This window comes from Polypterus senegalus, chromosome 11 (assembly GCF_016835505.1).
Source record: "Polypterus senegalus isolate Bchr_013 chromosome 11, ASM1683550v1, whole genome shotgun sequence".
NCBI classification, from domain to species: domain Eukaryota; kingdom Metazoa; phylum Chordata; class Cladistia; order Polypteriformes; family Polypteridae; genus Polypterus; species Polypterus senegalus.
This window is the reverse complement of record NC_053164.1, coordinates 19,783,586-19,810,947: the sequence shown is the minus strand read 5'-3', so window position 1 is coordinate 19,810,947 and position 27,362 is coordinate 19,783,586. Positions and strand designations below refer to the sequence as shown.

At 43.0% G+C, this 27,362-nt stretch overlaps 1 protein-coding gene across 2 annotated transcripts in view; it reads left to right on the top strand.

The window, feature by feature from the left end:
- LOC120538716 (myotonin-protein kinase) overlaps positions 1-27,362 on the top strand; it is a 192,200-nt gene that overhangs the window by 111,964 nt on the left and 52,874 nt on the right. For both annotated transcript variants that reach the window (XM_039768127.1, XM_039768126.1), the window contains exons 5-6: positions 10,181-10,329; positions 11,632-11,725. In XM_039768127.1, the coding sequence (XP_039624061.1) occupies positions 10,181-10,329; positions 11,632-11,725 (243 nt within the window). The remainder of the gene's footprint in view (positions 1-10,180; positions 10,330-11,631; positions 11,726-27,362) is intronic.

The following is a 27,362-nucleotide window of genomic DNA, read 5'->3' as shown; positions in this document are numbered from 1 at the left end:
AATCTGAACCAATATAATTCTTTTTAGCTTATTGATCCCACAATTTTTAAGTTGAGGCAAATCATTTAGAGTTATTGGGTGCAATTCACTTGTTTTGTTTACTGAAGTAAATCTATTTTTTTAGTTGTTCTTCTTTTTTGGCAGTTGGAAAGCCATCAAACTGGAAAGTTCGACCGAAAGAATATACAAACGGCCCCCAAATAGGGAATCCAATCTGGATTCCCGGACATTTTTCATTCCCGCACTCCCAGCCAAGTTCGCATACAGTATAGCGTGTAAAAGTGTAAAAATCAATCAAGAAATAACAGTTATAGTTGAAAACTGAAGACTTCATTGACGTCTGTCAGACATCAGCTTTGAACAGCAACTTGAAATTGCAATGCGTCAGTCTGTTGCATCCGCATTATCTGTGCCAAGAAACTTGCCATCACAGAATGATGACAAGAAACTGGATGCATCAGTAAAACCTGAAATGGCAGAGCAACGGCAAGCGCGGGCGTTGTTTAGAACAAGTGTATCAGTATCTGATGACTGTGCTGCCTACTTCAGTGTAGGCACAGCGTGCTTTCTCAGCGGCTGCTGTACTCTGCACGAAGTACTCTCTCGCCTGGACGACCGCATGCTGGACAAGTTATGCTTTCTATGCTCTTATTACCGCAACTAACTAGATCAGGAGTGCCCACAGTTTTTTGGCTTGCGAGCAACTTTTATAATAACCGGGTCGAAATGATCTACCTACATTAAAAAGTATATATATTCACCTCCAGCGCTGACGTCCAAGGTTCGATTGCCGAGAGGGGGTGCAGTGAGTGTGTAAGCCTGATGAGCCCAGAATTAGGGCAAAACACGTGTCATGTACTCTTTGCATTATTTGACAGTAAAACTATTTCAACCATATATATATATATATATATATATATATATATATATATATACTGTCAGGGATGCCAGGGGCAACGACTCGTCCAGGTCGCCGTGAGGGACCGGAAGAGGATCAAAGCCCACCCTGGATCACGTGGGGGCTGCCTTCCTGGTTGCTCTGGGGGCCACGGGTACAGGGCATGGAAGCTCCACCCTGTAGGGGCCCGTGGTCACCGCCAGGAGGTGCCCCAATGCCTTGACCTGAAGATTTAGGACGACACCTGCAGAGCTGCCGGGAGGACAGCCGGCACTTCCGCCACACTGGGGCGTGGCCAAGGGAGGAATGCCGGGAACACCTGGGGCTCATCTGGGGACTGCATAAAAGGGGCCGTCTCCATTCATTCAGGTCTGGAGTCGGGAGGAGGAAGGACAAAGCACAGGAGAGGTGTGGAGGCGGCCCGAAGAGAGGCATTGTGGCCAGGACTGAGAGTATTGGGGTGTATTGTGCACTAACTTGGGTCTTAGTGAGCATTATTTGGGTCTGTGTGACCGTGTAAACAATTGTAAATAAACGTGTGGTGGTTGAGAAACAACATGTCCGCCTGTCTGTGTCCGGGTTGGCTCCACAATATATATATATATATATATATATATATATATATATATATATATATATATATATATATATATATATATATATGAGTATACTTTATACATACAATATATGTTGTCGTACATTGCATAACTGGATAACCTTTATGGCACAATAACAATTCAATACATTTATGGTCACTACAGTATTTGGATTTAATAACCTTCATGTGGGAAAAGGCTGACTCTCATAAATAAGTAGAGCCGAATGATGCAGTCAAGGAGCTTTTGAATTCAGCTGAGTGAAAAATGTCGGCTGTCCGATTAACGGCGATTTTAGTTCCCTGTCTTTTCTCTTTCTCTGATTGCTTTTCGGAAGGAAGTCAGTTTTGTAGTTTTTATGAACAGTTCGAAAGTGCCTTTCCACATTTTCCTTTTTTGGAATAGCAATGATAGATTGACAGATCAGACAAACGTACTTCGATTGTGACATTGTGAGAGAAAAAAATCCTCTTCTAATTACACATACAATCCATACCCTCCCTAAACAATTTTTTAAAAATCCCTTCTTTAGTCGATATAAATTGGAAGGCTAACGAGATCACAGCCGGAGTTTTGCAGTATCTCGTGCGTTTGATCGTGCGTGCAGGATGACCAGTGTGTTAGAAGAAAAGAGACCTCAGACTGGCCTGTATGTCAATCAAGTGGCAAATGCCATCGGGAGGATATATGATAGACTAACATTTAAAAAAAAATTTTTTTTGAATGTAACGTGATCTACCTGCACTACCTTTGCGATCTACCAGTCGATCGTGATTGACGCATTGGGCATCCCTGAACTAGATACATGTACTTATATGACAGCCTGAACTGCTTGTAGATAAGGTTAGTCTTTTATTGGTGTCAACATACTGCAGTAGTTTTATTAAAAATAAGTGTTGGTTGTTCTAAAACCGTTCACACGTGAGATGCCCGTGCACTGTGTCATCCCGGGAAGCCCGGGATACCCGGGAATGACATGCGGCATTCCCGAATTCCCGGGAATGGATTCCCTACCCCCAAACACAGCACATGAACAACCTAAAATATTAAGTTAAATGAAATAGGATTTTTACTTTTATTCCCACCACCATAACTTAATTTGGTACAAACAATTTTTTTTACTTTAATTGAAATCTGAAACCAAATATTTCAAGCTGCAACACTAAATGACTAATCTTAAGTTGCTTGAAAGAGAAAATTTACGTTGAATGAACAACATCAATGTTTTTCAGTATACCAGTGGGGAAGCACTTTTCCCTCGCACCCCGCAACTGCTCAGTAGAGTAGAGCACCACATACACAGTCCCTTCAGTGCACTTCTCCACTCCAAACTTCATCCCTCTTCCTCCCTCCCAACTCTGGCTCATCAAATGGAGTGAGGCAGCTCCTTTTAACATGATAGTTCTAATGTGTTTCTCTTCTCGGTACTCAAATGTGGCACTTGGTGCCACAGCCCACCTGCCAAGTTGTTTTGCCAGCCTAAGGTAAAGTCATCCCTGATGGGGGATCGCAGGAGTCATGGGGTAGAGGGGTCCTGTCATTGGATTGACTGGCCCAGCGCTGTTTCAGCTGTGGCATGGCCAAATGGGGAAGGCAGCTTGATGGCCGAGGTCTCCAGGACTCTGAACAAATCCAAATCCTCTTATGTGATATCATCTACTGTTGAATTTTGCTCTGTACTTGTAATATTTTGATTTTACTATTATATTGTATTGAGGATTACTTGTGTTCTGTTCTGTATATTGTATTGTATTGCATTGTATTGTCCCCCTTCTTTTTGACACCCACTGCACACCCAACCTACCTGGAAAGGGGTCTCTCTTTGAACTGCATTTCCCAAGGTTTCTTCCATTTTTTCCCTACAAGGTTTTATTTGGGAGTTTTTTCTTGTCTTCTGAGAGAGTCAAGGCTGGGGGGCTGTCAAGAGCAGGGCCTGTTAAAGTCCATCACGGCACTTCTTGTGTGATATTGGGCTATACAAAACTTGTATTGTCAGTCATTCATTCTCCAACCCACTATATCCTAACACAGGGTCACGGGAGTTTGCTGGCGCCAATCCCAGCCAACATAGGGCACAAGGCAGGAACAAACCCCGGGCAGGACACCAGCCCACCGCAGGGCACCCACACACACACATACCCACACACCAGGCACACACTAGGGACAATTCAGGATCGCCAATGCACCTAACCTGCATGTCTTTGGACTGTGGGAGGAAACCCACGCAGGTAGGACCCGGGAAGTGAACCCAGGTCTCCTTACTGCGAGGCAGCAGCGCTACCACCGCATCACCATGCTATCCCAGCTGGTATGATGCTGGACTGATTTTTATTTCATCTTGAACTTGTGTGCGGTGGAGTTATGTCTGGTGTTTGAGCTCTGGATGCCCCCTAGTGGTCACACTGTTCAATTATGTCCTGTCAGAGAGGGCAGAGAAGTGACATCTCAATCATCAGCTGCTAATGCAGCATTATCTGCGAGGCAGCAAGCGCTTTCACTGCGCCACCGTGCCACCCACTAAATTGTACTGTATTGTATTATATTTTACACCTGGGGGTGCTCACTCATCAGAATTAACTGGAATGACTCCCAGGAGTGATGGAAAACCAAAGTAGGGTTTCCACAGCTCCCCCTGGTGGCTCCCACAGAATCCAACAGGGCTGTGCCAAACTCCAACTCCCAGCATGCCCTGCAAGAATCCGACATGCCACAGCCACCTAGGAGGGCTGCCCTCTAGCATCTCGGGAAAGGCAGTGCCTTGTGGATGCCAGGTCCTTCCATCCATCTGACATCCCAGCCGGGTAATGGCCGTGGCCGCCCGTCACACATTTAATAAATGTCTCAACTGGAAGGGCGCTATATGGAAACAAACTGAATTCCATTTCAGTCGGTTCACAGCAGGCCAGAACTTCTCATGAATTCACTCTCCTTGTCTTTAACCATTAATTGTTGTAAACACTCATTTCCTACCTTAGCTCTTAGAGACTTTACTTCATTCCTCTGCAGCTCTCCCACCACGGCCATTTCAAAGCTTTTCTATTTTTTTTTTTTTATAGACTGTTGAAAATATGTACGGTTGCATACTTTCTATATTTGGCATCTGAACTCTCAGCCAGAGAACAAAAGCCAAAAAAAGCCTTGCTGACATTCAAAGCACATTGCCTTTCCTAGCAAACACTGGAGCTGCTCCAAGGCGTCTCCTTCAGATGCGGTGCGCTCTGATCGGTGTTTCAGGGACACTTCCATGCTGTCTCAGTGGACTGCGTCCTCTGAGAGCCTCTGCAGAGGACAGAGGAGCTCCCGCTTGAGATGGACTCGATGTGACCTCCTCCCTAAGCACCAAAGGTAAAACCTAAAGTCGGCCAGGACTCAGCACAGAGATACTGAGAGAGAAATGGACTGCTGCTCAAAACTGTGCCCTCTGCCTTTCTTGTTTTAGCGCACAGATTTGTGTTTTGTCTCTTCATTCCTCCTGCTGTGGCAGCTGTGGGCAAGTGCCCGACTGGATAGACGGGCATCCCACCTACACTTCAGAGCAGGTCATCCATCTGCAGCTAAGCCTGTTCAGGGCCAGCCAGTGATTGGATGGGAGACCATCTAGGAAAAGCTTGTGTTGTTGCTGGAAGAGGTGTTGGTGAGGCCAGCAGGGGGCGCCTTTACTTGGTGGTCTGTGTGTGGATCCCAATGCCGCAGTGCAATGACGCAGACACCGAGCTATAAAAATGGTGCCTTCCTTCGGATGAGATGTAAAACCGAGGTCCTGACTCTCTTGGTCATTAAAGATCCCCGGGCATTTGTCATAAAGAGTAGGGGGGTATCCCGATGTCCTGGCTAAATTGCCCATCATGGCCACTATCCATTCTGGCCCCCTAATCATCCCCTATCCCTGACTGGCTGTCTCTCTCTTCACCTTCACTACCTAATAGCTAATGTGTGGTGAGCGTACTGGAGCAGTAATGGCTGCTGTCACATCATCAAGATGGATGCTGCACATTAATGGTGGTAAAAGAAGCTCCACACTCACTGAAGTGCTTTGAGTAGTGAGAGAAGAGTTATCCATCCATCCATTATCCAACCTGCTATATCCTAACACAGGGTCATGGGGAGCCAATCCCAGCCAACACAGGGCGCAAGGCAGGAATCAAACCCCAGACAGGATGCCAGCCCACCGCAGGGCACACACACACCCACACACCAAGCACACACTAGGAACAATTTAAGATCGCCAATACACCTAACCTGCATGTCTTTGGACTGTGGGAGGAAACCCACGCAGACACGGGGAGAACATGCAAACTCCACGCAGGTAGGACCTGGGAAGCGAACCTGGGTTGAGAAGAGCTATATAAAATGTAAAGAATTATTATTATTATTATTAGAAATAAGGAACTCCTACCAGGCCGGGAGACCATATAGGATAAACACAAGAATGGAGGTGCAAGCCGGCCGGGGTGGTTATTCTGTTTCTGAGCCCAACAAAGCTCGCCAGTCCTGAACACTTAATTCTTCCAAAATAACATCAAGTCGAGTCTTGAAGGTCCCTAAAGTCCTACTGTAATGGATAGTTGAGGGATGAACACATATTTTGAACGGATCGTCCCCAAGCACAAGAGGTGACAGTGCTCCCTCAGCTGGAGCCCAGTCTGGACACCCACAGGGAATTCTAGTAGTTCTGTCCTCCCTGGCCATCGGACCTTACTTTTATTCTGTGTTAATTAGTGTTCCCTAATTTTATTTCTTATTGATTTTGTCTTTTTTCTCTTTCTTCATCATGTAAAAGCACTTTGAACTCCATCATTTGTATGAAAATGTGCTATCAAAATAAATGTTGTTGCAGTATGGTAGGGCCGGTCAGGGTCCTTGGGATGTGGCGGGTGGTGGTGGTGGGGTTTAGGGCACTGTAAACAACAGACCTTCTCTATGACCCAGAAATACGTCCAGCATGCAATGCGGTGGACTAGAAGTGCTCCGGAGTCCACCCTAAAAGGTGGCATGTGGCCTCATGCATCACAAAGGGTGATGGAGGTGCTTTATTGGTGGCTGGTATGGTGCTGGACTGATTTTTATTTCATCTTGAACTTGCGTGCTGCGGAGTTGTGTCTGGTGTTTGAGCTCTGGATGCCCCCTAGTGGCTACACTGTTCAATTATGTCCTGTCAGAGAGGGCAGTGAAGTGACATCTCAGTCATCAGCTGCTAATGTAAACAGAATGACTGACATTCCAAAATTATTTCTGGGAAATGTAGGAGGTCATCATCACAGAACATCAAATCTAATTCACAGGAGCATCATAAAAGGCATGCATTTATGTAATTCAGTAGAAACGCACAATTAGTATTACTGTTCACCATAACATATGCAGAAACAGGAGAACAAAGGGCCGAACTATGACGTGAAATTCTGGAAATAAGAAGCTAGTAGTGAGCAACGTAGTGGTTGGTCCAGAATACCTGACGAAAGTCTGCTTCCAGTCTGGATTTAGGGAAACTGTTTTACGGTGAAATGGACGACTGCTGTTCTGACAAGGATGAACGCCATTGCCTACCCTAAACAAGAGGCTGTCATAATGTGCCAGCACGAATGAACTGGCATCCCTAGGAGGATGGATGGAAGTTCCGAGTTGCCACAATATTGGAAGGTCTAGGGGAGATAACCTTTCCAAAGTACATACTCCCCTGGTATATTGGATGGCAGCACTCCTGTAGTACTGCTCTTCCCTTATATCCACCTGCAGGACATGCTGGGAATCTCTGTCTCATGGGACAGCCCTGCTGGGTTCCATTGGTGCCACCAGAGGGAGTTGCAGGGATGGACTGTCCCTACTATGGGAACCTTCTGTCTGGCCTGGAAGTGCTTCCTTCAGGAATTGTCCTGACACCGGAAGAATTCCCAGGTCCGGCTTATAAGGCATCCACTGCCTCTCCTCACTGAGTCAAGAGGATAAGGACAAGGAAGAGTTTACATTAATTTAGTCTGCTTTACTGTATTGTGCAAACATATTAAGATGGCCTCTAAAGGGACTTTAGCATAATAAAATACACAGCAGTAAAATAATCAATTATCAGAGCAGACATGTAATGCAAACAGGTTAGAAAGAAAGCCACCATCTTCTTTTCTTTACATTGCCATCTGGATGCATATTTAGGTTTCCAGCTGATTTAAGACCCTTCTATTCCTAGAACTGTAAGCATTTTAACTTCTGTTACTTGTAGGGATGCTGCTAAATGTTAAACTCTATTATTATTTTGTGTACAGCTGACAGTAATTCTTCTTTGTATTGATCTTGAGTGTGTGTTTATGCAATGACATCGGTTGTCACATTCGGTTTCTTCTGTTTTTGTCCTTTCCTGCTGCAAAAAGATTTCCCTCTGGGATAATAAAGTCCACCAAGCCTAACCTAACTAAGCCTTCATGTTGTCTCCCGAACGTACGTGTGTGACAACTGCTAAACTTGAGGAAGACTGCTGCTTGATACCTGAAGGGATCCACACCCTGATTTACGCCAATATGGCACACTGGCCTGAGTCTCTCACATGAGGTTTACACTAACCTGGCACATGTCAGTAACATGGGGTGCGTAATGGCAGTTAGGTCATCCTTTTGGTGAGTCAGCTCTCAGTCCTTTATTTATACTGTAGTTAAACATTAGGACGTACATGGAGTGCCATAGACACTTGGAATTAGTAATTAAGTAGTGTGGTAGATGGTAGAACTTTAGGGACCTTCACACCTCGACTTGATGTTGTTGTTAAGTGGACAGGACTGGCGAGTTCTGTTGGGCTGAGCGGCCTGTTCTCGTCCAGATTCTTCAATTTCCTAATGAGCTCATCGGCGGGCCTGACGTTGACGCAATTGCAGCCTTTCGGTGTCATCTTCTGGGTGTCTGATCTGCTCTTTGTAAATTGTCATTATTAGGATACAATTAAGGGGGCAAACTCTTCAGATTAAAGGCAAATTATTAGGAGAACAACAAAAGAGAGGCAAACATTTAAAGCTACAGCAAAAATACCAATACTTCAAAGAGTCCTGTAAATGTAAGAGTCACACTGCTCTGGTTTTCTGAAAACAGAAAAAGAAAAGAGAAAAACAACGAGCTGCTACTGAAACGATTACCAGTTAGAGCTAAAACGAGTCACTGGTTATGAAACTGCTGGGTCTCCCCAGGACTGAGTTGGTGAAGCTTTTTACAGTGACTCGTTTGAGCTCTAACTGGTAATGTTATCTATCTATCTATCTTATTATATAGTGCCTTTCACCTATCTACTGTATATATATCTTATTATATAGTGCCTTTCACCTATCTATCTATCTATCTATCTATCTATCTATCTATCTATCTATTATATAGTGCCTTTTATGTCTATCTATCTATCTATCTTACTATATAGTGCCTTTCACCTATCTATCTATCTATCTATCTATCTACCTAATTTCATAGTGCTTTTCACCTATCTATCTATCTATCTATCTATTATATAGTGCCTTTTATGTCTATCTATCTATCTTACTATATAGTGCTTTTCACCTATCTATCTATCTATCTATCTATCTATCTATCTATCTACCTAATTTCATAGTGCTTTTCACCTATCTATCTATCTATTTTATAGTGCTTTTTACGTCTATCTATCTATCTATCTATCTATCTATCTATCTATCTATCTATCTATCGTATATAGTGCCTTTCACCTATCTATCTATCTATCTATCTATCTATCTTACTATCTAGTGCTTTTCACCTATCTATCTATCTATCTATCTATCTATCTATCTATTATATAGTGCCTTTCACGTCTATCTATCAATCTATCTATCTATCTATCTATCTATCTATCTATCTATCTATCTATCTATTATATAGTGCCTTTTATGTCTATCTATCTATCTATCTTACTATATAGTGCCTTTCACCTATCTATCTATCTATCTATCTATCTATCTATCTATCTATCTATCTATCTATCTATCTATCTATCTATCTATCTAATATTCTGCTAGGCTTCCTAATGTCTGGTGTTAGTGTCGAGTCCACTACGACCCCTAAATCCTCCTCATAAGACGTATTTTTGATTTTAAAACCTCCCATTTTGTATTCGATTGAAGGATTAAATAGCCAGAAACTGGGATTAGCAGACTGAAAATCATCATGACAATTAAAACAGTACATTACTTTCATGTAACATCCATACTTTAAATGCCAGGTACATTCTAATAAAATATTAACCAAACTAGTTTGTTATATCTATTTGAGCATCACTCTTTAACTAATCGTATGCAATCAAAATACAGAAACTGGGAATTAACAACATGCTTATCTAATTAAAAACAGAAGTGGCTTTGGAACAAAGATTTGCAGACTGAAGGGGGTCTGTGAGCCACGGGTTTATCCAAAGCTGCGAATGAGATCAGGCCTGCCATAGTGGGCAGGAGTGGGTGGCACATGCTGTCCTCTCTGCCCTTGGTCTTTATGGCAGGGTGAAGCAAACAATCCTGGTGCTAACAGGTGTCATTCCATTGTGAACACGCTGTTCACTGAAGGTCACCCTGCCTCAGTGTGGACTGTTAATGCTCTCCAGATTCCAGGGGTCTTAGTAGGGCTATGGGGAGAGAGGCTGTGTTCCCTCTGCGGTTCATTCTAACTCCAATCTCGTTTTCCTCTCTTTCTCTCTCTCTCTCTCTCCTGTCAGTATTTGGTGATGGATTACTACAGCGGCGGAGACCTTCTTACCCTCCTCAGTAAGTTTGGCGACCGCATTCCCGAAGAGATGTGCCAGTTCTACTTGGCAGAGATGGTGATGGCCATCCATTCTGTCCACCAGTTGGGATACGTGCACAGGTCAGGTCTTCCAGCGGCCATAGTGTTTAAATGTGTGTGTGTGTGTGTTTGTATACAGCCATGTGAGCAGCTCACCATGCAGAAATCTTGCAGAATTGTATATAATGCAGTAGTGTTTACATATACAACTCCATGAAATTTGTTCTTAGCTTAAGCATAAGAAGTTAAAATGTCTTATAGAAGAGTCAGGGTGGAGGCTGAACCTGTGACTACAACACATCCAAAAAGACCACTTAATCTGAGTAGAATGAAGAAACTTAACTAGGGTAACACAGAGAGTCAGCGGCGTGTTTAAGTCACCTACCTTACTGTCATTTATAGTGCACTGTCATAGACAGCAACATTAACTCTTGTCTCTAAACTGGCACAGGGCGTGTAAGTGGCAGTGCTCTGAAATTGAACAGGCCCTGGCTCCCCTAGATTGGGTTATGGTTAGGGTTGTGGACAAATGGCTGTTCTTTAGAGCTCTGCTCTTGGATACGTCTTTAGGATTCTGATTATTTAACTTTGGAAAAGGGGGACATTACCTCCCACGGGGTGTAACCGTTCCCCCCTGGACCTGCCCGAAGGCTGGGTGATTGCACTCTTCTCCCAACATGTTAGTCTCTCTTCTGCTTACCTCTGTCTCTCACCATCCATTATGTATCGGACTGTAATTGGTATACTGGGCAGACTGGTGGCTTTGTGGCTATCAGTCTATGCTGGTATCTGCCAGTTCAAGCCCTGTTATATAGTGCCTTTCACATCTATCTGTCTTCATAAATGAAGGCTCATCTCCTTCGTCACAATCAACAGTTCACACCACGTCTATTGGATGCGCAGTACATGTTGAGGTGTCACCCGCTGCATTTGGGTCCCAGTCCAGATGGTTTGTCATGTGGTGGCTGCAGCAACGTGCTAATAGTGCATGATCCCAACCTCCTGATCCTTCTCCTCCTTTTGTCATCTTAATAAATCGAAGTATCGATGATGCACACCTGTGTGTGGTGATGTTCGTGAATGTGAATTCTGCTTTTGAAGTGACGTTTCTTTGCTCTCAGGTGTGCACTGCTGTGCTTGTCTCTGCTGACTCTCCATCTTTGTATGTGCTCACTCAGTTCTACCACAGCAGTTTTAGCATAAGGCACTATGTGACCATCCATGTGTGTGTCTTTGTGGTTGCTGCTCTGCCACCACTTTTAAATGTTCCACATGTGCCTTTATGTGTCTCTCCTCAACATAACCCTGAGTCAGGTCTTGTCGGCTCTTTACTCTTCCTCAGCCCTGTGCCTGCCATTTCACAGCCTGTCATTGCTCTTGCAGAGACATCAAACCAGACAACATTCTACTGGACGTCCACGGACATGTGCGTCTGGGGGACTTTGGCTCTTGCCTCAAACTCAGGGAGGACGGAATGGTAAGTTGATAAGAAGGGGTTCTTTTTTTATTTTTAATTTTATTTGTAGAAAATAACATTCTGTGGTATTGAATGAGGATGTCAGGAATGGCAAAGAAGTATGTAAGAGTGGTACAGGATATGTACGAGGGAAGTGTGACTGTGGTGAGGTCTGCAGTAGAAGTGGCAGATACATTCAAGGTGGAGGTGGGATTACATCAGGGATCGGCTCTGAGCCCTTTCTTATTTGCAATGGTGATGGACAGGTTGACAGACGAGATCAGACAGGAGTCCCCGTGGACTGTGATGTTTGCTGATGACATTGTGATCTGTAGTGAGAGTAGGGAGCAGGTTGAGGAGACCCTGGAGAGGTGAAGATATGCTCTAGAGAGGAGAGGAATGAAGGTCAGTAGGACCACCAAGACATAATACATGTGTGTAAATGAGAGGGCGGTCAGAGGAATGGTGAGGATGCAGGGAGTAGAGTTGGCGAAGATGGAGGAGTTTAAATACTTGGGATCAACAGTACAGAGTAATGGGGATTGTGGAAGAGAGGTGAAGAAGAGTGCAGGCAGGGTGGAATGGGTGGAGAAGAGTGTCAGGGGTGATCTGTGACAGATGGATATCAGCAAGAGTGAAAGGGAAGGTCTACAGGACAGTAGTGAGACCAGCTATGTTATATGGGTTGGAGACGGTGGCACTGACCAGAAAGCAGGAGACAGAGCTGGAGGTGGCAGAGTTAAAGATATTAAGATTTGCATTGGGTGTGACAAGGATGGACAAGATTAGAAATGAGGACATTAGAGGGTCAGTTATCACTTTTGCCTTATGGCCCGGTGCTCCATCATGCTGAAAAGGGCATTGTGGGTCACCTAACTGTTCTTGGATGGTTGGGAGAAGTTGCTGTCAGAGGATGTTTTGGTCCCGTGTAATGTGCTCCTCAGTATATGGAGCTTCGAACAAGCCATGATGCCCCTGCATCGGAGCGATGAGGTAGGCGCCAGACATCTGTTGCAACGTTTAACCTCCATTTGCAACTTCTGGGTACTGTGACGATGTGGGTTCCGGCTCCACGCTCCCATTGCTGTTTGGGAACCTTTGAACCCAACACCGTCGATAATGAAACCGAGTGAGCTAGTCAGTGAAGGCAATAATTGAGCATCTGAGCAAGGGGATGGTTAAAAGTGAAACAGTGCTTTTATTAAAAACAGTCCATCAAAACAAAAGTGTCCACAAATAAATAGTACAGTGCTTTCAAGTTCAAATAAATAAATAATCCTTAAAATGAAAATGTGGAGGTTAAAACACTAGAAAAAAAAAAACACAATCCTTTAAAACCAGAGGTAAAATCTTCTTTAGGAAGTAGCCTTTAAAAAAACCAACAAATCCGGTGCTCTTCTATGTTAGTGTCTCACCTGCTTCCCCCAATTGGGCTTTGCAGCAGGCGAGACGCTCTCTGCAGCTGCCCTCCTGTAACACTCACGAGACTGGAGACCTCCTGATCTCTGGCTTCAGTTGGCACTCATCCCAGTCTCGGAGAACTTGGTTTCCCACAACGGCCAGGTCGCCCACGTTGGGGATTCCAGCACCAAGTCTCCCGACTTCACTTGCCTTTCCCTGGCCTCTCTGCGGCCAGTCGCCTTCCCTTGGTCACTCCCGCTACCTGATCGCTCAGCGGGAGCGACATCCAACTCAACCGCCTGGGTGCAGGCCCAACACCCCAGGCCCTCGCAGCTGCCCATGAGCGCTCGTTCGCTCACTCGCCCTTCGCGGCTCTCTCTCTCTCCGACCTGCTCCCTCGATCGCTCCCTGTAACCTCCGTCCTCTTTCCTTTCGTTCTTTTCTTTTGATCTTCCCAAAACCGACTCGCGCTTCTTTTTTTATAACGCGAGGGGCCATCGCAGCTGCAGCATTAGCCACGGATATGGGCAGTTCCTCACCTGTGCACTCAGTGAGAAACGCCCACATCGCCAACTGACCTGTGGCTTGCTACAACAACGTCCCCCTCACGAAGCCACCTCGGGTGCGTTGATTATTTATTTAAAATGGCCTTTGCTCAACGAGCTGTGGACCCATAAGACCACAGGTACCCCTTCACTCAGTCACTTGACTTCTCATCAGGATGGTGGTGCACAGTATTGAGCAGCACGTCTTCATGGTGCAAACCTATTGGGTCACCAATTCGTTTAAGTGATGTCAGAATCAACTGGATGATTGTGAGTTAACGCAAGGATACTTCCAGCAAGATGGAGCAACGTGTCACACATTGGCAAGGAGCATGGCAAAAATGGAGCCTTATTCAGCAACCGGGTCATTTCAAAGAGGCTTTGGCCACCACGGTCACTGGATCTGACACCACCAGACTTCTTCCTTTGGGGTCTGCTCAAAGGGAAAGTCTATCGGAACAAGCCTCGCACTGTGGAAGATTTGAAGGAAACCATCCAAAGTGAAATTGCTGCTCTTCTCCCTGAGGCACTTGTCGATATGTTCAGGAACATGGAGCGCCGTGTCAAAATGTGTCTGGCAGAAAACAAAAACCACTTCCAGCATCGCATGTCATGCAATCGATTACACGTACGTCAAGGTGTAGAGCGTATTTATTTGGTTAAGATTGCTTCATCCTAACGGGGGTTACAACAGAATATTTGGGCCTCTGTTGAGTGAATCTCACTATGGAAGCTTTCAAAATGTGATGCTATGTCGTGAAAAGAACATCGCACTAACAGATGGGTTCTCAAGCAGCTGAATGAAACCTAAGAAGTACTTCATAAATAAAGTAAGGAAGTTAAAACTTGACTACCTTGGGCACATTACAAGTAAAGCTCACTGTATGGAGGAAGACAATGTTCAGGGATGCACAGCAGAGGACAAGATGGACCGAGGATATCTCCGACTGGACCAGAGTGGGAATCAATGAAGCAGTCCAAGCGACAGAAGCCCATTGAGGCTTGAAGACAGTCTCCACTCGCCGCCAACTCTTCCACAGAAGGACAGCATTGAACAACAACAACAACATTGAAAAAAATGGAAAGGATCTTGGAAAAGGGAGTTCAGAGAGACACCCCTTTCCAGGTAGGATGGGCGTGCAATGGGTTTTAACAAATGGGTGTGACACTAGAGGGCGTTGTCACTCCTCTAAACCGATAGATAAACATCCAGGACACCAGGTAAAATCACTAAAAAGGTATTTTAATTCTTTTTCTATCTTATCAATAGTGCCTCTAAGCACCCCAGTCACCATATACAGGCAAGTAATAATAGTAAACTACAATAATAATACACACCTCCCAGCAAGCTCTCTGTCATCTACCTCCTAACTCCGGCTCACTTTCTGGGTTCCCAGCAATACTTTATGTAGTCCATGACCTGGAAAAGCTTCCGTTCATTCTCCCACAATGACTTACCAGTACTTCTGGGTCAGATGGAGGGCTTGAGTTTTCTTCAGCCCGGAAGTACTTCAGGGCTTCTATCCCTTTGACTTGGGAGTACTTCCAGGCTATACGTAAAGTAAAAATGCCCCGGTCTCCCTGCTGCATCTCCTGGCAACACTCTCGGTGCCCAGCAGGTGAAGCCGAACTCCAGATCCCATGGTGCCCTACAGTTTTCCGGGGCACCACTATGCTGCAGGGAAATCGCTATCTAGTGTCCTGGGGGAGGCAGTGTTCCAAAGTAGCTGCCTTCCCCATCCTTTCCTTCTTTGGCCGTCCCGGCCAGGTTGGGCTGTCACATAGGGTAAATACAATATATATGTACAAGTATATACTATATTGTCAAAAGTATTGGGACATCTACCTTTACACACACATGAACTTTAATGACATCCCATTCTTAATACATCGGCTTTATTATGGAGTTGGCGCACCCTGTGCAGCTCTAACAGCTTCATCTCTTCTGGTAAGGCTTTCCACAAGGTGTAGGAGTGAATGTGTTTATGGGGATTTGTGACCAGGAGAGCCTTTGTGAGGTCAGGCACTGATGTGGGACGAGAAGGCCTGGCTCGCTCGCAGTCTCCACTCTCATTCATCCCAAAGGTGTTCTATCAGGTTGAGGTCAGGGCTATCTCTGTGCAGGCCAGTCAAGAAGTTTTCTCCACACCAAACTTGCTCCTCCTTTTCTTTATAGGCCTTGCTTTGTACACTGGTGTGTAGTCATGTTGTCATCCCCAAACAGTTCCCACAAAGCTGGGAGCATGAAATTGTCCAAAATGGCTTCATATGCTGAAGCATTAAGAGCTCCTTTCACTGGAACTAAGTTTGGTAAAAGTTTGTTTTTAATGATGGAAAATGTCAAAGTGAGTGATAAATGAAAAGTGATATATTATTGTGTTATTTCCCTCTACTTACCCTTTACCTAGGGGTAACTGTACTCATCAGATTCGTTACCAGGTTGGTCTACTGTTGCACCTTAAGATGAACACACACATACATAGCTATACGCATACACACAGACCCTAACCACAACAATGCCCTATGAATGACACACACAGCTGTTTAATCTCTGAGACTATAAACCACACAAGTGACTTAGGAATAACACAGCCTGTCACTCTCTCAGCACTTTAAGGGACTTACTTATTATCAGCACAAACAACATACGATGTTTTAATGATATCTCAGACCTAAATATTACTTTTGGTCTTCAAGAATACATTTAAACATACAATGGCTCAGCATCCTTGACTATAGGCTATTTATCAGCCAAGAATGCCTTACTTTGCATACTATTCCCTACTATTGGGTGGAGCTCTCACCCTCAGCCTTAATAAACCTCACAGCACAGAACGTATGGCAAACCTCCGGATGCACCAGGTGCTCAGAGAAATTTACCTTATTACTTCAATCATTCTAGACATGAAGACAAAGCATAGAAAGTTTAAAGCAGCATGGACAAGTGAAATAATAATACCAGTGGAACAAAGAATAATAGAAAATAGGACTGATAGTAAAGTCAGGATATAGTCTTTAGAAAGAGCTTACGAAAAATAAAAATGACAAGGATGAATGTAGAAGGCGGCTTGTGATCTAGCACTCACAGTTTTCTGACGATCAGATGGAAATGGCCACACATGGCCAACGCCCTCTTCTAACGTCGCTCTGTTCCCTTCTCCTGATGTCTTCGTCCCTTCTTCTTCCTCCCCCTATGTCACTCTTCAGACGAGGCATATTTATTATAAAATTTTACCAGTGCAGGTTTTGCAAGATGTGATGTCGTCATGTCTCCTCTTTTTGTCTGAACAGCTGTTTTAAAAGTGAGGTCCAACTGGGAAGAAGATATGCTTTGATGTGTCCTGAATTTAGTTCATCTGTTGTACTGTAAAATATAATGAAAATACAGAACAAAATTTACAGATTTTGTACCCCACAACAGTGATAAATGGTCCATGAGAGGAGAAATGAAGAACGATGACGCCGGTCACTCATGTGCGTCTGTGACTCATCATCCTCTGGACTATTCTGAGTTCTGTACTTCCACCTCTGGTTGGGAGGAGGCACTGGCGCTGACCTCATCTTCTGTTTTTCCACCAAGGGCAACTGACTCCACCCCTTCCAGTTTCCCAGCTACATTTTACCACAGTTTGTGGAAAGAAGCATCACTCAATATGAGAATGCAGCACAAGATGGAGTTCCTTCCCACTGTGACTATCCCAGGCTTACCTGCCAAGTGAAAATGTTCCTCACGAGGGCTGTGCTTTTTGTATGTTTAGCACCGCTAAACACTTGGTTTTGTTGGACTTGCACCTTATTAAAAGGGGACAACAGGGTTGGTGCCCAAATATTTTCTCTTTGTGGACTTGCAGTTCCTTCCAATGACCACCTGCCCTAATATGAACAACTTATGTGTACAGTGTACATCATTCAATTATGAGACCAGCGGATGTATTTCTGTGTTTCAGGATACAATGTATATATATATAGTTAAGAATTAACAGCACCCAGTACAATAATTGACAATAAATAATCCAATACTAGTAAACAGCTCCACATACAATGATTAACAATAAATAATTCAATAAAAGTAGAAGTAGGCCTCAACTAACACTGTCAACAGCCAAATCTGACACTGCCAAGTTGGACGTCTGTAAGGCGCCAACTGTCTGAAAGTATTTATAGCAGAGTGTGCTAAAAGGGAAGTAGCGTTTATCAAAATCTGAAACAAAACTACAAATCTTTTCATGGTGAACAGAAGGATAAGTCATGTTTTTTAAAAACAAAAATTGTTCAATCTTTCTACAGTGAGGCTAAAAATTCAAATATGGCATTTACCACATTCAGCAATAAGACTCTTCAGCCATTTTTGTTTTGTAGTTCACTCCGTTAGGAAATTCAGTTCTCTTGTTTAATGATTTTTTATATGTTTATGTTTTTGGTACTGGTTAAGTCGTTTTTACCTAAAAAATTAAATAATGAAATGATTAGCATTGCTGCTAATTGAGAACATTTAAGTGCTGATTTTTGCTGAAGGTTTGGGTGTTTTCTTCTTCTTATCTCAACGGATGTCCATTAAGTGGCACTGCTGACTCCAATTACATGATGAGTGCCCAATGCCCAGTGTGCAAAACATAAAAAAGTGAAAATGGACAAATAGACATTAAAACATCCGCAGGATGTGCACAGTAATGTGTTCACATGCGCAGGCATTACGAGGATGTCCACCAGGGAGGACACTTAGATATGTAGAGTGGACAAATAAAGGCCAAAATATGCTAATACTAGCAAAATACCCGTGCTTTGCAGCGGCGAATTACTGCCTTAAAATTTTTATTAGGAAGAAAATTAAACCTTTTTAAACTGAGGGAAAATATACCAATGATTATTTGTTATGGATCTCTTTGTATACCACATTGTGAGTTCGGCCCTCCGGTTGTAATATGACCAAGCTGTGCGCTGAGCTTACTCTTGAGCATGCAACGTACAGTTGTCCACGTGAACAGTAATCTTGTTTCAAATCTCACAGCTTGGATGGCTGCTGTCATAATCGGTTTGAGTTTCATGGTTTGTTTCAATTACGTTAGTATTTGCAGGACTTGTGACATTCGGCATCTGTCAAGCGTTGTGAGCACACAACCGGTTTCATCGATAATTTCACATCCAGCTTTTGAGAGTTTAAACATTCATAAACATCAAAGTGTCCACTACTGAAATTGTCACCTGTGAATCTATGATGTTTAAGAGGCATTGGTGGTTGTCAAAAGGTGTAAAATATTTGGCCATTTCGGTACACTTGAAAGCGACATCCGAACAATTCAGCGGCAGCCATCAACTCACATGCCCGACCATAGGTGAAGGGCTTAAGCATTATACTCTTCTAGTGCTCCTGTGTGTTCTAATTATCTCCTGTACCGTCATCAGTCCACACCTTGAACCTGTCCCAGTCATTCAATACATAAGACACAATGTTCCTCCGGATATCAAGAGTGAGCCTGATATGCAATATGTAACAAAGAGAATGGAAAAGGTAGGTGCCATCTCCGGGCATGGAAACCACTCGGTAAGTGACGGTTCTTTGATCGATAGTGATCACCTCGATAGACATGTTAATGGGGGTACGGTTGGAATGATAAAGGAAATGGGTACCTGAACAATGTAAAGTAAGTCTAAAATACCTACACAATAACTATAATCGTAATAAATGAACAATAAAACAGCGGAAAAGCCGTGGATTAAATAAAAAGGCTGTAGTTATCAGCAGGGAGACGTGAATCCCGTGGCGAAGCACGGAAGGGAATGTAGAGACTGGAGCGACGGACGGCCTTATATAGGCAGGCAGCCAACAACGTGGGAGGCGTTGGGATGGGGGACCCAACGCCACCTCACACGGTGACTGAGCTGCAGGCTATCGACGTATATATGTACATAAGTAGGATTCAGTTAGCGTTGGGAACCCGCAACCAAATTTCTTGAAGATGGGCCCATAAGTAACAAAGACCATTGAAAAGTTCAATTTGGCGGCCAATAGTGGCATCATACCACCGAAATAAGTACATACATTGGTTTCGGTTAGCGCAGGGAAGCCGCCTACCAAATTTCGTGAAGATGGGGCCATAAATAAGAAAGTTCAACATGGCGTACGTTGTCGACCGTTATGCGTAGATTTCGGAATGAAACCTGCTTAACTTTTGTAAGTAAGCTGTAAGGAATGAGCCTGCCAAATTTCAGCCTTCTACTTACATGGGAAGTTGGAGAATTAGTGATGTTGGAAAGTTCAATATGGCGGCCGACAGTGGCATCATACCATTGAAATAAGTACGTACATCGGTTTCGGTTAGCACAGGGAAGCCGCCTACCAAATTTCGTGAAGATGGGGCCATAAATAAGAAAGTTCAACATGGCGGACGTTGCCGACCGTTATCGACCATTATGACCATTACGTGTAGAATTTCGAAAAGAAACCTGCTTAACTTTTGTAAATATGCTGTAAGGAATGAGCCTGCCAAATTTCAGCCTTCTACCTACACAGGAAGTTGGAGAATTAGTGATGAGTGAGTGAGTCAGTGAGTGAGTGAGGGCTTTGCCTTTTATTAGTATAGATTTTATTTTTACTGTTTTTTATTTAAAATAGGTAGGCTGATAACTCACCCATTGTGATGCCATGTCCACCAATAGCAATGCACCCACCCACAAGAAATTTTGCTATTTCCTATTGTGACAGGTAGGGGGCTCTGTCATCCCCTTGAACCCTCGGACCAGTCGCCAGACACCAGATAAAAGTCCAAAAAATGGTTTTATTATAATAATAATGTGCACAAAGCACCCTCCACTCCACAATACTCATAAACAATACAATAATTCTCCATTACTACAAATCCTCCATTTCCAGACGCGTTGTTCCATTCCTCCCAACTCAGCTCACCCTTCTGGGATCTCTCTCAGTCTTTTATAGTCCTTGACCCAGAAGTGTTTCTCTCTCTCTGTTCATGTGACTGGTAACACTTCCAGATCAGATAAAAATCCTTTTCTTCAACCCAGAAGTACGTAATTTCTTCTGTCCACGTGAATGAGACGTACTTCCGAGCTGTAGGGTAAATATTCCTTGATCCTCCCTGCAGTGTCCTCTAGTGGCCCCCATGGTATCCAGCAGGGCTGTGAATAAACACTCCATTGTTCATGATTCCCTGCTGGCTGTCGGGGCACCTCCATGCTGTAAGGAGGGCTCCATCTGGCGGCCTGGGAGTATTGGCCAGGATGAATGGCCGGTCATATACCACACTATAAAAAGAAAGTTCAGGCAGTAAGAGGATGATTTTATAAGCGCTAAATACAAAATAGGCACCTTGACATTGAAGACTAAGAAAGTAGTGAACTGAAAAATGGGTGGGAGATGACCAGGAGACGAAATCCGTTGTAACAATCAACTATGCCCAAGTTGAGTTACTAACACACCAAGGCTGAATTAAAACTATACCCCTTTAATTTATGGTGTGAAACAACCAAAACATATTTAGAATTCAAGAATGAAAGCATCAATAAGTACAAACACTGGAACATACATAACTATGGATACAGAAGAACAACATTAAAATAAACTCAAGCAAAATGAGTCTTATTTTCTAGGGAATAGTCTCCATTTTCATTACAACATAGGACTGATCTCACCAGTTCCTTGTGGACCTTCTTGACTCCGTCCAGTGCTGGTTGTTATTTTTTTCCTTTGTCTAGAGTCAGGGAACATCCAGTAAGTGTAATCCGTGATATTAATTATCTGGAAGCTTCTCCATTCCACCTAGAATGCCACAACCACTTTGTAATACTTTTTAGTCCTCAGCAGTCCACACTCCAGGCCTGTTTTTCCAAGATGGAAGATTTTCTTTTTTTTTTCTTAAATAATAATAATAATAATTATAATAATAATAATAATACATTTTATTTATACAAGGTGCCTTTCTGAGAACTCAAGGACACTGAACAAACAATCCTTATATATAATTTGATACTATCCGTATGTATGGTGTTCGCGTCAATACCTCAACTCAATACAAGTTTGAACCATGCAATGGGACTCTTCCTCTGTAGTTAGAACACAACGTGGCAAACGCGGACGCAGTATTGAATGATTGGCTAAGAATGTTCAAATGCTACAGTGACGTCGCTGGACGGCCGAGTATAGAAAGTCGGTGTTGGTTCGAGCAGATAACAGTAAGTTCAGTTGGTTTTTGGAATGTTGGTTTGGTGGGGTGTACTTTCCAGGACTAACATCGTCGACTGACTTAAACCCTTCGTCAGCTCCAGAACTGTAAGTAATTTAGAACGTATCGCCATTTGCTTGGTACGTCGAAATCTATCTTTGGGCAGTTCAGTTTTGGCATCCGTCCTTCTGACATCTATTGTCAAACTGAGTAATGATGGCTGGGTATTAACAACGGCCATTGTTTAAATTTTAGCCGATCTCAGATCTAAAATGACCACGCCAACATAATTATTACTCCGACTCTGATTAGAGTCGTAAAATACGGTTTGTTTTGAAAATTTGTTAGCTGGAAAAAATCAAATGAGGTGCGCCGAAGAGCTGAGTTCACGTCTCGCAGTTTAAACAGGAAGCTCTTCATTACATCGGCCGAAAAGGTCAAATCAGTGCCATGATAACAAAATCATTTCAAGGACTTAACAAAACAAATAATTCTTTGCAGAGAAAGTATGGATTTTACAAATGTAGAATTTGTAGCCCGATTCGATCAGGCTCCCAGTCGCTAGTATTGTAAATAAATAAATAAAAAGACACATTATAAACAACTTAAAGAAGATATAAAAATTTAAACCAAACAAAGCCACTGTAATCGTAAAGAAAAAGCCATTTTAAACAGATGCGTTTTAAGTTTACATTTAAAGGTTGAAAATGATTCGATATTTCTGAGCTCAGCAGGTAATGAATTCCAGAGCTTGGGAGCAGAACGGCTGAATGCTCCGCTCCCCATGGAGGTTAGATGGGTGAGAGGGACGGTCAGGTGGATGGAGGAAGAGGATCTAAGGTTACGGGAGGGAATGGCAACATGAAGAAGGTCAGACAGATATGGAGGGGCGAGGTTATGAATGGCCTTAAATGTTAATAGCAGAATTTTAAAATCAATTCAAAACTTAATCGGGAGCCAATGAAGCTGCTGCGAGACCAGAGTAATATGGTGAACAGATGAGGGTTAGGGTTAGGGTTAATGATGTGAGCAGCAGAATACTGGACCAGCTGAAACTTATGAAGAGAGACCAAAGAGGAGTCCAGACGAGAAGTAACAAGACTATGTGTGTATGTATGTGCAGTGTATGGGGGTGAGGGGGGGCGGATGTGATTAATATTACGTAGGTGGAAATACGCAGACCGGGTGATGTTATTAATATGAGATTGGAAATATAGGATGACACCCAGACTCTTAACCTGAGGTGATGGGGAAACAACAGAGTTTTCAATAATAAGAGAAAGATTATCAGCTTTGGATAATGATGATTTTGAGCCAATGAGGAGAACCTCAGTTTTGTCGTCACTGTTTAATTTAAGAAAATTCAAAGAAAACCAGGATTTAATTTCAGCAATACAGACACTAAGCGAAGATGGTGGAAAGGAAGAGGTGGGTTTATTAGCAAGGTAGAGCAGGGTGTCATCAGCATAACAGTGACAATTAATGCTATGTTTATGAAAGATATTGCCAAGGGGAAGAAGGTAAATAATAAAAAGATGGATAACGAGCTGCCGGTTATACTTTCCATCAACATAAAAGTATTTCCTGTGTTCACCTTACCTCTGGCAGTCTTTTCAAAATAAAAGCTTAGAATGGCACTGAAGTTTCAGCAACACCCATGCTGCACAATCCGTTCCAAATGTAAAATTTTGGCTCACTGTGCCTTTGTCACACGTTCACCCCTTTGAGACTTTTAGGAAGCCCCACCATCTGCCAGGGCGTACCTTGGTATTTCTGTCAGTAAAGCAGTAATGTCTGACTCTGTCATCAAGTGTTTTATGTCCTCTGATTCTTCGCAAATTCAGCTTTCTATTCATGGCAGTTATGAACAGTGCTATAGAAAATAACGCTGGAAAATAGTGAGAAAAAAAGGGGAAAAAATGTACTTCTCTGTATTTTTATTTAGAAACAGAATCAGAAAATACTGAGGAAAACAAAAGTCAAATAAAAGTCTAAACAAGTCTCTGCCAAATTTTTGGCAACGGTAAAATATAAATATGAAATTGCTTAGCTTTAATAATGAAAAGCACTGATGAATAAACTCAAGCCAAACAGAGTTTCTTTGTAGCTCCAAGTCACAAATGATGAACATCTGAAGTATATCTTCTTCTTCTTTCCACTGCTTCCATTTAGGGGTCGTCGCAGCGAGTCGTCCGTCTCCATCTATCCCCGTCTATCACACCGACTGCCTTCATGTCCTCCCTCACCACATCCATAAACCTCCTCTTTGCCCTTCTTCTTTTCCTCTTGCCTGGTGGTTCCACGTCCAGCATTCTTTTCCTGATGTACCCTTCATCTCCCTTCTGCACGTATCCAAACCATCTCAATCGAGCCTCTCAAATGCGGTCACCAAACTGTTGTACCTGTCTTTTCCCTCTAATATACTCATTCCTAATCCTATTTACCGTCATTACTCCAAGCGAAAATCATCACATCTTCAACTCGGCCACTTCCAGCTCTGCTCCCTGTCTTTTCATCAGGGTCACCATCTCCAAACCATACAACACAGCTGGTCTCACCACCGTTTTATAGACCTTGCTGTTCACTCTTGCAGAATCTCTTCAATCACAAATCACCCATGGCCACTCTTCTCCACCCAGTCCACCCTCCCTGCACTCTCTTCTTCACCTCTCTGTCTCTTTGGACTGTTGAACCCAACTATTTAAATTTGTCTACCTTCACCACCTCTGCTCCTTGCAGTCGTACCCTTCCACCACCTTCCCTCTCATTCACACACATGTATTCTGCCTTACGTCTACTGACTCTCATTCCCCTTCTCTCCAGTATGTACCTCCAGCTTCGTCTAAACCTGCTGTCTACTCTCGGTACAGATCACAATGTCATCCATGATCATCATAGTTCACAGAGACTCCTGTCTGACCTCATACAATACAATACAATACAATACAATACAGTTTATTTTTGTATAGCCCAAAATCACACAGGAAGTGCCGCAATGGGCTTTAACAGGCCCTGCCTTTTGACAGCCCCCCAGCCTTGACTCTCTGAGAAGACAAGGAAAAACTCCCAAAAAACCTTGTAGGGAAAATGGAAGAAACCTGGGAAAGGCAGTTCAAAGAGAGACCCCTTTCCAGGTAGGTTGGGCGTGCAGTGGGTGTCAAAAGTAGGGGGTCAATACAATACAATACACAGAACAGAACAATTCCTTAATACAGCATAATAAAAATTTTAGAAGTACGGTTTAACAGTAGATGATATGACATAATTAGGTTTGGATATTTTTAGAGTCCTGGAGACCTCATCCATCTAGCTGCCTCCCCATTTGGCCATGCCACGGCTGAAACGTTGCTCCGATGAAAGGACCCCTCTTTCCCATGATTCCTGTGATCCTCCATCAGGGATGACTTTACCATAGGCAGGCAAACAACTTGGCAGGTGGGCGTGGCACCAATGCCACATTTGGGTACCGAGAAAAGAAACAGAATAGGTGAGGGTTAGTATTCAAATATAATTATCATGTTACTTATGTTATAGTGCTAATGACTAACAACAGAGATGCAGTATGTACAGTTAATCAGCAGCTCTAGTCAGGATATGCTAAACTGAAGTAGTGAGTCTTCAGCCGGGATTTAAAGGCTGAGACTGAAGGGGCATCTCTTATGGAAGCAGGAAGACCATTCCACAGTTTAGGGGCCCTGTAACTAAAAGCTCGACCTCCCACTGTTATTTTATTAATCCTTGGAATCCTAAGCAGACCGGCATCTTGAGATCTTAATGTGCTCAGGTTTGTAAGTCATGATAAGTTCAGACAAGTAAGCGGACCTTGGCCATTTAATGCTTTATATGTTAAAAGGAGGATTTTGAAATCTGCCCTAAACTTAACTGGGAGCCAGTGTAAAGATTTAAGAACTGGGGTTATGTGTTCATATTTTCTTGTTCTTGTAATAATTCTTGCAGCGCATTTTGGATTAACTGGAGGCTGTATAGAGAACAGTTTGAACAGCCAGTGAACACCGCATTGCAGTAGTCAATCCTACTAGAGATAAATGCATGAATTAATTTCTCACAATCCTGTTTATTTAGAAAGCGCCTTAATTTCCTAACATTTTTAAGATGGAAAAACATGTTTTGGACGACTTTGTAATATGCTTTAAATGACATGCTAGAGTCAAAGATAACTCCTAGATTGCGGGCTGATTCAGTAAAATTAATTGGGATTCCAACTGAGTTAAATGACGACAAAATATTGCTGTGATCAGCGTCATTCCCTCCAACAATTAACATCTCTGTTTTATCTGTATTTAAAGACAAGTAGTTCTCATTCATCCATTCCTTTAATTCACTAACACAACTAATTAAAGACAACATCGGAGAAACTTCATTTGATTTAAATGAAAGGTATAACTGGGTGTCATCTGCATACGAGTGAAAATTAACATTATGTTTCCTAATGAGAGATCCCAGTGGAAGCATGTAAAGTGAAAACAGTAAAGGTCCCAGTACTGAGCCCTGGGACACCATATTGAACTTCTGTGTATAATGATGGAGTACTGTCTGCACATTTCTGTACATACTGGAATCGATTTGATAAATAAGAACTGAACCAAGCGAGCACGGGCCTGTAAGCCCAACATCTTTTCTAGCCTGTGCAGTAAAATAGAATGGTCAATGGTGTCAAATGCTGCACTTAAGTCCAACAACATAATTACAGTGGAATTTCCTTCATCAGAGGATATCAGAATGTCATTTACAACCCGTGTTAGTGCGTTTCTGTACTATGACCAGTGAAAGCCAGACTGGAATTTCTCAAATAAATTGTAATGCGTAAGGTGTGACTGAAGCTGACTGGCGACTACTTTTCTAGTATTTTAGAGAGAAATGGTAAATTTGAAATAGGCCTATAGTTATTTAGTATGTGTGGGTCTAGGTCTGACTTTTTAAGTAAAGGTTTAATGACTGACACTTTTAGTGCATCAGGTACGGTGCCATGCAGTAATGAACTATTGATAATGGTTAAAATAGGCGCTGCAAGAACATCCATTGCACTTTTTACTAGTTTTGTTGGCACTGGATCTAGGGAACAAGTAGTGGGCTTCATTTTAGTAATTAAAGTTAAGACTTCCTGGTGAGTTACAGGATTAAAATTATTAAAGTGCTGAATGCAATGTGAGGAAGGGTCTGCTAAGCTAGTATTTGGTTTGTACTGTGATGCTGAGATCTGGGATCTTATATTTTTAATTTTCTCATTGAAGAAGTTCATAAAGTCTGTACTGCTAATATCTGTTGGTATTTTGCACTGTTGATCTGAATTCCCATTTGTTAATTTAGCCACTGCTCTAAAAAGTACCCTAGGATTTTTATTATTGCTATCTATTAATGTAGAATAGTATTCTGAGCGAGCTTTAAAGAGGGCTTTTTATATTTTTTACACTCTCTGTCCATGCAATTTGAAAGACATGTAGCTTTGTTGTTCTCCATCTGCGCTCCAGTTTTCGACACTCTAATTTAAGAGCTCGAGTGTTTTCATTAAACCAG